Source organism: Ctenopharyngodon idella, chromosome 2 (genome assembly GCF_019924925.1).
Source record: "Ctenopharyngodon idella isolate HZGC_01 chromosome 2, HZGC01, whole genome shotgun sequence".
Classification (NCBI taxonomy): domain Eukaryota; kingdom Metazoa; phylum Chordata; class Actinopteri; order Cypriniformes; family Xenocyprididae; genus Ctenopharyngodon; species Ctenopharyngodon idella.
Window position 1 is genome coordinate 33,912,974 of NC_067221.1, and position 12,541 is coordinate 33,925,514.

At 36.9% G+C, this 12,541-nt stretch overlaps 1 protein-coding gene across 6 annotated transcripts in view; it reads left to right on the forward strand.

The window, feature by feature from the left end:
• pard3ab (par-3 family cell polarity regulator alpha, b) overlaps nt 1–12,541 on the forward strand; it is a 104,890-nt gene that overhangs the window by 68,952 nt on the left and 23,397 nt on the right. For 4 of the 6 annotated variants that reach the window (XM_051862258.1, XM_051862289.1, XM_051862247.1 and 1 more), the window contains 2 exons: nt 3,194–3,301; nt 5,819–6,049. In XM_051862258.1, the coding sequence (XP_051718218.1) occupies nt 3,194–3,301; nt 5,819–6,049 (339 nt within the window). Of the gene's footprint in view, nt 1–3,193; nt 3,302–5,818; nt 6,050–9,332; nt 9,401–12,541 lie in introns of all 6 variants that reach the window. The other 2 variants (XM_051862277.1, XM_051862282.1) reach the window with 2 other exon arrangements.

Below are 12,541 nucleotides of genomic sequence, written 5' to 3' on the forward strand. Positions count from 1 at the left end.
ATCTGCCATGGCGTGAGCACAACTGGCTTTTAAAGGGAATAGGATAGAGATGCTCCGATCTGCCTTTTTAGCTTCCGATACCGATTCCGATTCCGATACCTGGATACCTTCAGTATTGGCCGATACCGATCCGATATTCAAGTAATAATAAAAAAAGTGCTAAATTACTTAATAAACTGTATGCCTCACTGTGTGGAAGAAACTGGGATCATTCTTTTGTGCAAGGCATCAGGCTTGACTTAAACATTAACTTTGCTAACTTTCCTAACTTTGTAAAACAAAATAACAAACAGACACACATGTAGAGAATTATTTATTAAATAATTGTGCATCAGTGCAACAACTGTAAATAAACCAATAGCTTCACTAGCTTGGTAAACATTCAAAATAAACAGGAGTCCAGCTGATTCCTTCATCCATGACTCATGGCTTGTTTTTCATGAATGTTTGAGTCATACATGACATAAACTAAATATATTTATATATAAATATATACTATAAAATTAAAAGACATTTCTTTTAAATTTATAGTTTTTTTTTTTAATGAGGCAGCAACATATGATATATAGGACAGAACAAAAAATGCTATTAACAATATTTCATTGCACAAAAGTATTATAATATGAACGGCTCCCATACAGAGCGGCACAAAGCGCTTATGCACATCCCGTGTGCAGAATGATGCACTTGAAGCACCATGGAGTCACAGTGCGCAGCGGCAGCGCTCCGCATTGAAAAGTTCAAAGCACAAAGTGAATATATATTGATGCGTATTGTGTTACCGGTATCTTTGTCTAAAGATGAAGTATAATAATAGAAACATTGAATCATCTTGGATAGAGTTTCATTGTGTTGACTGTCGTAACCGAACATGACACGCAGTTTGAATGCTGAATTGAGAATGAATGACAGCCGCAGCGTTTACGTGAACTTTAATTTAATGACTTAAATATTTATCTGTACCTCAAATTAAACTATGGAATGGCTTTTGAACACCTGGAATATAGTGCACGGAAACTTTATGGTGCTTTTTAATGTTTTTGTGCCTTTTATGGGGCTTAACAATAACACAGAATAGTACACAGACAATATCGGATTTCAATCGGTCCCATCCGGCCGATACCCGGCAAAACAAATATTGCGCCATTGACCAACTGAAACCTGGTCTAAAGTCAATGGCGCAATATTTGTTTTGTTATTTAAAGAGAGCGTTAGTAATATGCGGTCTATTTCAGTTGCCTCAAAATGGCAAAAATGGCAGTATCGGAGCCGATACCAAATCTGATTATCGGATCGGTGCATCCTTAGAATGGGAAATGAGAGACTGATTGGTTTATTGCAAGTAAAACCCAAAACACACCCATTACTCATTAAGAGAATAGGGACAACCCTTTTAGACCATGCACCTGGCACGGCGACCATTTTTCCCGTCATTAAACTTGCAAAAGTGGATTCGGACACCCTAAGCGCACCTGCGCCGTGCACTTTATACCATGTGCTTAGATCGTTAAAATAGGGCCCATAAACATCTTGGACGACATGGGGGTGAGTAAATTATCAGGAAATGTTAATTCTGAAGTGAACTAATCCTTTAAAATAAGTCTTTGTTTTAGTCAAAACATCAGATGTCTGTTTTAGTTTAAATAGTCTCAGAATGCATGAAAATCAAGAAAATTTTGATTTTAAATATTAATTACTGAAAACTGTTGATGGAAAATATATAATGGAAAAAATGCACAATTTCATACAATATTTGTGTATTTTTGGTGCTTACATCATCATGTGGTTGCTAGGAATTTTTAATGATTTTGAAAGAAGTTCCTTATGCTAATCTTGTCTCTGGTCCAAGATTATGGAACAACCTGTCCTTTGTGTTTAGAACTTTCCCAACTTTAAATACCTTTAAGTACCGTCTAAAGTCATACCTGTTCTCTCACATTATTTTTTTAATGGGTGTTTATTGGTTGGTGTTCTGGTGTCTTCTTTATTGTATCTATTGTTTCTTGTTTATATTATTTGTAATGTACAGCACTTTGGAGTTACTGTGTAGCCTGAAAGGTGCTTTATAAATAAATAAATACCAAAATACTAAATACTAATTTATTCCTGTTATGTCAAAGCTGAATTTTCAGCATCATTACTTCAATCTTCAGTGTCACATGATCCTTCATAAATCATTCTAATATGTTGATTTGGTCTGTACTATCACTTTAATGCATCTTTGCTGAATAAAAGAATACATATCTTAAAAAAAAAAAAAAAAAAAAATATGACCCCAAACTTTTGAACAGTAGAGTATATAGACAGTAGACAGCAACGCATCTTTCCTGTACTATTATTAAAAAAATGGGGTTAAAATATAAAGATTAATATTGATGGGGCTGTAAGTTTGTGTGCTCTGTGGAGTGACAGTATGTTCCTCTAGGCAGAATAGACAGTCACATCCAAGACAGAGGAAAAGTTTGAGTTTCCATGAAGTTTAGTAGAGATATACGAGAAGCCTAGAGGGGAGAGAAAGCAAGAACGCAGCTCAATTGAAGGTTTTTGAATCTGTCAGCAATAGATAAATCATTTTGAAAACGTCAAATATTTTAGACTGCTTCTGGGGCAGTGGAGTGTTTTAATGGCTGTCATCTGCCTCACTGAGCCAAAGCTACCTGCTACATAATAATGAGCGCTCTACATATTAATGAGCTCTGCCGAATATCAGAACTCATTCGCATACAATCATATTGAAACTCCTTTCAGCTTTCTCACACACATCTCAGTCCTCTCACGTGTACATGTCAGCGGAATATTAATGAATCTATATGCTTGATAAAGCAAAGATTTACAGAAAAGAGTAGACGTTTTTGCGCTCTCTGCTTTGCAGAGTTGCAAAACAGTGATTAGTTTGTTAAATGAGTTAGAATAGATGGATTGAAAGCTTTAATGTCAGTTTAATTTGAGTAGACAGGTTTAAGAGCTTTTTTCAGAAGAATCATGCCCATTAAAATTGAAGGGGCACATGACTACTCAGTATTTTGAGCCAATTAGCATTTGAATGCAGCTTCCAAAAAATTTATTTATATTTTTTTATAATTGAGATGCACTGTTATGGAGCTTTTTAATTGTTGATGAAACAGTTAATTGAGAAGAATGCTAAATTGTTGTAATATAACATCAACCTGTAATGTGTTTGTGTGTGTTCAAGGTTTGGGAAGTACCGTAAGGACGAGCGTTTGGATGGTGCAAAGTGGAAACCAGAGGAAACTCATGCATCGGACGAGGAGATGCGCAGAATGAAACAAGAACAAGAGAGGTACGGACACACACACACACACACACACACACACACACACACACACACACACACACACATACACACAGTCAGAGCTAATCTCCTCCATCATCAGCCTTTAATCAGAGGCATTTCCTGACACTTTACCTGACAGCCGTACCCACTTCCTCAAACCCTTTTCCTTCGTGATTGTTTGAGTCCTGTTGTTTGTCTTGTCATTGTGTATTGTTAAAGCACTATGATGCTTTTACATTTTTTATGTTTGTATAATACGTTTTAGTCATTTTAAGTTCATCAAGTGTATGTTTGCCTGCAGGTGTGTGTGTGTTCATGTTGTTTTATTAATAATGCCATGTGAACCCCTCCCGTTTTCCCTTCTGTCCTGCGAGAGCCTGCTGAGATATCCCCACTTTCATTCTCTTTCTTAATCTCTCTCTCTCGTACGCTCATTTATCATCTTGCTTTTGATGGAGGTTATAAAGGTGTTTGAGTATGATTTTTAGGTCCTCTGTGAATAAACTAGCCCTCATATAGTTTCCAAACCTGTATGACTGACTGACTTCTTGTGGAACACAAAAGAAGAAAGTCCATACAATGAAAGTCAATGGGGTCCAAATCAACATTAGACCCCACTGATCTCCATTGTATGTAATTTTTCAAAATATCTTCTTTTGTGTTTATATACATAGTGTGTTGTCAGCTCAATATACACAAAAAAAATTACATTAAAGAGAAATAATGGCGCTTTTCCACTGCATGGTACGACTTGACTCGGCTTGGTACAGCACAGCTCGGCTCGATCCTCGGCTACCAGCGAGTCTGCACCTCGTCTACTGACCACAATACAGCCATTTCTTTTTTAAAGTTGTGTGCGACGGACATTTGAAACAAGTCGTTTTAAAAAAGTCACGCGAACAAATGATACTGCGGTGGCTGTTACTGACTGTTTAAATCTAGCTGGTTTGGTGTCTCATATTTCAAATCCAATGACGCTGGTAGTGATGATTCTCTCTGACCAATCAGTGATCTGCAGTGTTTACACGTCACATTTAGTATCGGTACGACACGCTTGGAACTTCACCCGAGGTGGTACTATTTAAATGAGCCGTACCGTGCCATACTGAGCTGTACCATGCAGTGAAAAAGCGCTAAAAAGTGAGCCGTACCGAACCATACCATGCAGTGGAAAGCGCCATAAGATGCCAGAAATGCTAATAAAAATAACTTAATATTAACATTTACTTTATAAATACCATATTGTTCCAAATATAAGACAACCCTATTATAAGATGACCGTCCTTTTTCAAGATGGACCTTTTGGAAAAAAAAGTTTTTGAAGACCAAATCTTGTATTTTATAAAGAAAATGCTTTTATTTGAAAATAATTTTCATATTGCATATTTTTCATATTTAAATTTTTGTATTGAAATTATGGTAAATACTGGTAAAATGTACCAACGATCAAATTTAAAAATAAACACTTTTTGGCATACCATAAAAATAACTTGAAAACTGAAACTGAATTATATAACAATTACGCTATCCATCTCATAGTGAAAACCATGTAAGCCTACCAAAATTTCATTAACAGTAGAAGTGCAAAGTGCAAAACGTTTTCGGGATCAACCCTTCATCAGTGCCATAATTCCAAGCATACACCTGTATCCATTTGATAAGCTTATTACCGTAATCATTATAGAAGACAGGACCTCCAATGTTCACACCACAAAGGTAAATAGATATACTCATAATTATACAACACTTTTAAAAAAACTTAGCTTAAAGAAATACATATTACTTTTCATATTATCGAAATATCATCAATATACATTGTAATACTATCATATGAACATCACAATTAGAATACATAATCATCAAAAACGTACAAATGGAGAAATATACACCAACATGATTAATTACTGATTTATTTTTTGGATTTACGCACCACCAGAAACTGTAATAGTATTGTTTTTTGGACTGTGATCTGGCGCTACGCTTTTCCGTCTTTTCATTAACAGTAGAAGTGAAATCTGGGTACCGCCGTACGTTTTAAAATCACGTACGGGGGAAGTTTGGTCCCGTCAGCGAGGCACGCAAACATGACAGTCACACGGCTCTTAGACGTTAAGCTTTTCTTTGACTGTTAGCATTTTGAAGACGGTCTTTTTGCGCTTGCGATCTTCCAACATTACACTCTGACACATCGTATTTCTTGGCACACTCTTTTTACGGGTATTTGGTGCCACCTATTGTTGCGGGTGTATTATTGACGTAAAAGTCTAGACCCTGAATATAAGACAAACCCATTTTTCAGATGTATTTCTAAGAATAAAACATCTTATATTCGAAAAATTACGGTAACATTATAACAAGTGTATTTAGGTTAGAACCAAACTGAGCTTTATTTTGAAATAAATCATGTTTTTCCATATTAGATAAGGACATTTCTTCATTTTTTTTGTGTTTTGTTCATCCTGATCTGTTTGTTTTTCTGTTATTTTTAATGTATATTTTGTTATTCAATGTGTTTTCATGTAGGATCCAGGCTAAAACGCGAGAGATTCGCCAGCGTCAGGCCAGAGAGCGAGACTATGCTGAGATCGAGGACTTTAGCCGGTCCACCCTGACCTCGCTTCCTCCCGAGGAGCCCCCGTACGCCGGCATCGGCTCGTTGGAACACGGCGGGTACCATCGGATCCACACGCCTCCCGACTCACCGTACACACATAAACAGAACGGCCGCAATGGACACCCCTCCACACCAGACAGGTATTTACTCTAATGACAGTCATTTCTAAATATCATAGTCCTTCCACTTCCTGAGTTATTCATGAATTAACCTGCGGTTTTTGAAATCAAGATGCTGTTATAAACACTCTATCTGAGACGTATCTCCTTAAGTTGCATAAAGTGTTGAAAGTATTCTCGAGGGCTTTCATAAAAACCAGTTTGTGAGAATGTTTTGTCTGTGTTTTGTGAGGGTTGCATGTTTTCTTGAGACTAAAACAAACACAGGCAGAGAGAGACAGGAAGGCCACTTCCTGTAAGAACCCTCAGGGAACAGGAAGTGGGTGTCATTCCACAGAGATGCAGAGAATGGGACTGTGGGAATTATCCTCACAAATCTACACGGGGAAGTGGATCTTAAAGGGGGCACAATGTGTGGGTGGGTGTGCTTTTACGGACTTTAGAGGGAAACATTGTGTAGGAGTGTGTGTGTGTACAAACAGTATAGCATACATAGTGATCTTATAGCTTCCTGTTTTCTGTATTTCGGCCAATCAGCTTTATCTGAAGCTGTCATTTTAGTTAAAACCAAGTAGTTGTTGATGTGGCAGTCTGAAAAGCCTTTTCCGATGCCTGATGTGATGTTTTAGGATATTTAGACTGATTGAAGCTGTTATGTCATATGATGGCATGATGATGACATTGACATCAACAGGAAGTCATTTTTAGTGTCATTAAAGTGGCAGTAAAAAAACATTATCCGCCCAATACTTTTACTTATAAGGAGCAGATCCTCTATCCCTGTAACCAATTATAACAATTTTACTTTAACAATTATTTTTAACATTAATGATTAATCTTTTATTTAATCTTTTAATCAGCCTAATTCATCCAGTGAGAATGTCCTCACAGTTAAGTGTGGCAGTTTAGATAAAGTTTGCCAGAGCATAATGTTTCTTGTTTCTCATTCAACTTTAATTATTTTATTTTATTGCATCAGCATTATGCACACAACTTTTAGCATTTTTAGATTTTAATTAAAACTTTTTTGATGTATTTATAAAACTTTTTTTACTAGTGAGGACTCCTTTAAGTTGTTTTTTTCCCCACATTTTCAGATTCTAAACTAAAGCGCACACATTCACACATTTCACAAAAGAGTCTTTGGCTAGTTTCAGACCAAGTCCTTTTTCTTTAGTAAACTTCTTGAATTGTGTAAACTATTGAAATGCACAGTTTGTTCCAGAACATGAGCAATCAAGAGGCATCAGTTAGTCTCTTAACTCTCAGAACAATGCCAGAGATCAGTTGTGAAAGAGGTTACAGTGGAAATCCAACAATAATAGAGTCGTTTTAACAATGTCACTGCTTTAGCCAGACACGCACATACACACACACATATATACGGAGTATCTGACCTAGAAATCAGAGCGCTGCAGCATTCTAGCTGTCAGCTGCAGTATGGTTTAAGTCCCTCAGTGCAGAACGTTTACGTAAATGAGAAATATATCTGTTCAGTCAGCAGAACTACTTTTTGGAGCCTGATAAAGGGCTTATACACACACAAACGCACACAAACCAACCCAGTTCAAGTCCAGTTGAGGTGTAATGATGCATTTAGATGCCAGGTGAGGAGTCTTAAGAGATGTTTGTGCATACTGAAAGATTCTCTCTCTATGTTCTCTCTCTCAGTGTGTGTGTGTGTGTGTATATATATATATAATATATAAATAATATGAGTGTATTGAGATCAGAGCGGTGGCTGATGTCTGAGGGTGTGAGTTCAGTTAAAAATATCTCTCTCCGGGGTCGCTGTCCACCCACCAGGCTACGTGCGGCTTTGTTAGAACGTGTGTTTGTGATCTTCAAGTAGTGATCCGTTTAATCTCTGTTATTGTGATCTGTTGTTTTTTTTTTTTTTTTTTCTTGAATCACTCTGAGGATTTTATTGTTAATGGAAGGATCAGAGAAAATAAGAGGGGTGTGTGTGTGTAAGACGGGCCGTTTAAATGAATTAAACTCAATCTCTTATTCATTTCCACTCCTGACCCCTCCTCTCTGAGCTGGGATTTGATTCTCTCAGGTTTTATTAAATTGACTTCTTAGATTTGAGTCAAAGAGCGACAACGTGCACACACACACACACCATTTGTGTGTGTTTTTTTTTTTTCTTTCTGTCGTTATGAGCAAGGATATCTGAGCCCTTCCTGTTCACATCTGAGCTGATGACCATGGGGCCGCTGTCCGTGTCTCTGGTCTCCCAGCGCATTGATGGAGCCCCTTTGTAATCAACATTCCTCTCTCTTCTCCTCCGAACTTTAGTGTGTGTGTGTGTGTGTGTGTGTGTGTGTACTCTTGCTGAGTTGACTATGAGCCCTGTAGGGAATTTTAAAGAATGAACGTTGCAGAGGCCAATTAAAGCAGCCAAACGCACACAGAGGGTAAACATCTGACTAATCCCACAGCATTCACGCTGAGAACTCACACATACACATGCATACACACACAAGTTTAAGCTCATTATCAGCATTCCCTGGCACGCTGCGTGGAAAAAAAAAGCTGGGATTAAGAAAAACCAAAGCGTCAGAAACAAACTCGCAGCTTATAGACGGATAAAGAGAGTGTGACACCACTGCTAATTAAAAGAAATAAATGAGTAAAGAGGAGAGTGGTAGCGAAATTCAGATGTGCCGCTGTAAAGAAAGACCACCTCTGTAGGTTGGGAAATAGATTGATTTCAGTTACAAACGACATATTCTACCCTTTTATAGCATGTCATCTCTCAAGTTGAGTGAAAATGTTTCACTCAGTGATTTTTTTTTTTTTGTTTTTTGTTTTGTTTAACCTGATTGTTGTCTCCAGTACCCTCTGACCTTTAGGTCCTTTAAGCTGTATGTGTTGCTGTACTTTCAAGACTTTTGATTTGCTTTTGCTTGACTTCTGATTGACTGTCGGTGTAGTTCATAGTATTTTAAAGGGATAGTTTACCCAAAAATGAAAGTTCTTTTAAAAATGAGATATTTTGATGTTTAGATATTTTTGATATAAAGATATTTTGAAGAACGTTGAGAACCAAACAACACAAAACAAACAGATATTCTCAAAATATCTTCTTTTATGTTTCACAGAAGAAAGGCATACATGCAGGTTAAGAAAAACATGTGAGTAAATATTGACAGAATATTCAGTTTTGTGTGAACTATCCCTTTAAATGGAATGGGCTGAATGATTTGTTGAATATTAATAGATCTTGGTATGTAAAATTAGGTGTTAATATGCTTATGTTCATGACTGCAGTATCGTAATGACTTAATCGTTTTTGCAGCTTAGACCTGTTTCACACCCCACAGGTAAGGAGTGCATAACCAACCGGACTCTATACAGAAAATACAGGTACTTTTTCAGTATATCCTTTAATAACATCCATAAAATAGGAAATTTGTCTGACAAACACATTTTTTACAAAAAAATATTGTAAAAACTTAATGACAACTATCATGAATCATAATTTGTATAGGGAGGAGGATCCTCCTTTTGTCTAAATCATGATTACTTTACACAGACCCCAAACTGTAACTATAACCTGCTTAAAAATCAATGCTATTTGTTTGTAATCTTTTATTTAAAAGCATTTTGTAAATGATTTACTGTATAGAAAGTGTCTGTTTGCCTGTCACTTTATGTTGCTTCATTAAATCCTGTATAGTAAAAGATAAACTAGCTACATAGGTTTATCATGTGTTTCTTATGTGTTTTCTGAAGGAAAAATGGGCTGATACTCTACTGTGAAACAGGCCTAAGTTTGAATATTTGCTCTGAGTGGACTGGGAAGGAAACTTTGTGTTGTGAACATTATAGCATATAAAAGTCTTAGGTCAAAAGAGCAAAAAAGATCTGCTTTTTTAATGCTATATATGTCCTTTAAGTTTATATTGGAAGTTATTTTATCTGTGAGCTGATATTCCAGACCCTGCGGCTTCCCTCACCGTGTTGTTTGGAAAGATCTGCTGAGGGGTCAGTGTGTTTGTAGTAGCTGGTGGTCTGTGGTTTCAGCCACTGAGAGTTTGTGTCTAATTGTGGTTTAATGTTTATAAATGAACAGCAGTGGGGTGACGTTAATGAAGCCCAACAGTGCTGGTGGTTGAACCATCTCTCATTTGGGCCAACTTAAATTCTCTAATGATAAATGGATCAGAAGACGTTCAACACAATATAGAGCTACATTACCCTTTTCATGTTGATTTATCTCTAAGACAATTACTGAGATGAGTTTTCTCATCTTTTTTTCCCTCTCCATTGCTTTCTTTCTTGCACTGGCTAGCCAGTGAATGCTCATTTAAAGTAATAGTTCAGCCAAAAATGAATATTCTGTCATCATTTATTCATCCTCCAAACTCGTATCACGGTCTTTCTTTTGTGGAACACAAAAGAAAGAGTCATCTTTCATGCAGAATTCTCTCTGAGAGCTTGTGTGTCTGTTATTAATGAAAATATTGTGTAGATTAACAGTGACACAAACAGAAGGAATCTTTCTCTTTCACTTAGTGAGCTCAAACAGACCTTCCATAATGTAACTAAATCCAGTATTTGCAATGTTATCTAATGGATTTAATCTGTCACAACTTGTGATTATTAATTAAGGAGCCACACATGCAGACGACAATCTCAAGTACTACGATAAACAGACATTAGCAGATAATAACCATCTGTTAAAAGCTGAATGTTCCACTGAGACATCAGATTGAGTATTTTGTGTAATGTGGCATATGGTTTAAGATGTTCTCTGTTTCGGATGCCCAAACTTGTAATCACTGGAGACGTGACATCAGATAGAGGTTGAAAGTTCAGAACTGAGTCAGGGTGACCCAAAAACCAGCATTACCGAGATCCCAGACCTCCTCGATCACCACTATGCCCTTAATTGCTTCTGGGACTGTCTCTGTAGCTTTTATTAGAAAGTAATTGCTATATGACTTCTATAGCCCTGTTTACACCTGGTAGCAACATGATATTTTTGGCTTGCCAATTATTATCTCTAAATATTGAGAAATATAATTTAAATCTACAAAATTGTTAATAGATTGTTAATACCAGGTGTAAACAGGACCTAAGAAAGATGCTTTGCAGTGTGACTAGAATAAGACTGGGTTTGTTGACATTTGTCTCATTATTAGAAAGTAGAAAATGATTGTTGGGAGAAAGATAGGATAGGATCGTAATGTATATGTACGTGTGTGTGTGTGTGTGTGTGTGTGTGTGTGTGTATAAACACATACGTGTGTCTGAGAGAATTGAAGAGTTCCGCTGAAATGAGTGGATGCCCTCTCTCTGACCCCTCAACAAGATGACCTACTTTACTGACAGAACATTGTTCATCTGTCGGGAACGTGCTTCTCCTCTCCCTGTCTTTTTTTTTTTTTTTTTTTTTTTTTTTTACTCCTTATTTCTTTCAGGATATAGCTCCACTGAAAGTAGGCTACTTTCTCAGTGTATTTAGCAATCTACAATTAAGAACCAAATTTGTGTTTAGTTTATTCTCCTGCTCCTTGTTTTTGGGTGTTTTCTGTTGTGAAAACACCAGGTTTGAACATGCGAAGTAGAGAGGCGCGGATTAGCTCTAACATCTACCTGAATCCACTGTTAAAAATAAATCATCCACCTGCCACCCACTTGAACCTGTTATTTTCTCTGATTTGAAAATCTGCACCCGATCGTCACATTACAATTGCTCAAATTCAGTGTTAAGCTTGGTGAAATGGTAACATATTGCTTTTAAATGAACATTTGTTTAAAGTAAAAGTTCTTCTTTGGCAAAATTACATTTCCTTAAGGAGTTTTTCCCACAAAAATGAAAATTCTGTCATTAATTACTCACCCTCATGTCATTCCAAACCTGTAAGACCTTCGTTCATCTTCAGAACACAAATTAAGATATTTATAGTGAAATCCGAGAGCTTTCTGAACCCCCCCCCCCCCCGTTAAAATATTCCACGTGACTACAGTGGTTCAACCTTAATGTTATAAAGCGTTGAGAATACTTTTTGTGCACAAAACCCCCCCAAAAATAATGACTTGATTCAACAACTTCTTCTCTTTTGTGTCAGACTCTTTGACATTGTTCACGTGAGCACCACGATGCATACATGTGATGCTGATGCAGGAGTCGGCCAATACTGAGCTGGTGTACTGACATAGAACCTGGAAGCTCTGCACTGTGTTTACAACATGAACAGTGTCAGAGATTGACATGGAAGAGAAGAAATTGTTGAATAAAGTCATTATTTTTGTTTTTTGTTGTTTTTTCACAAAAAGTATTCTCATCATTTCATAACATTAAGGTTGAACCACTGTAGTCACGTGGACTATTTTAACGGTGTCTTTACTACCTTTCTGGGCCTTGAAAGTGGTAATTACATTGCAGTCTATGGGTATGCTAAAGGGTATCCTATGTATCAAGGAGATATGCTAAAGGAAGTGTGTTTAAACTCGCTGCAGCGTGTATTAATGTGTGAGGCGAGTGCGCACGAAGAGGTA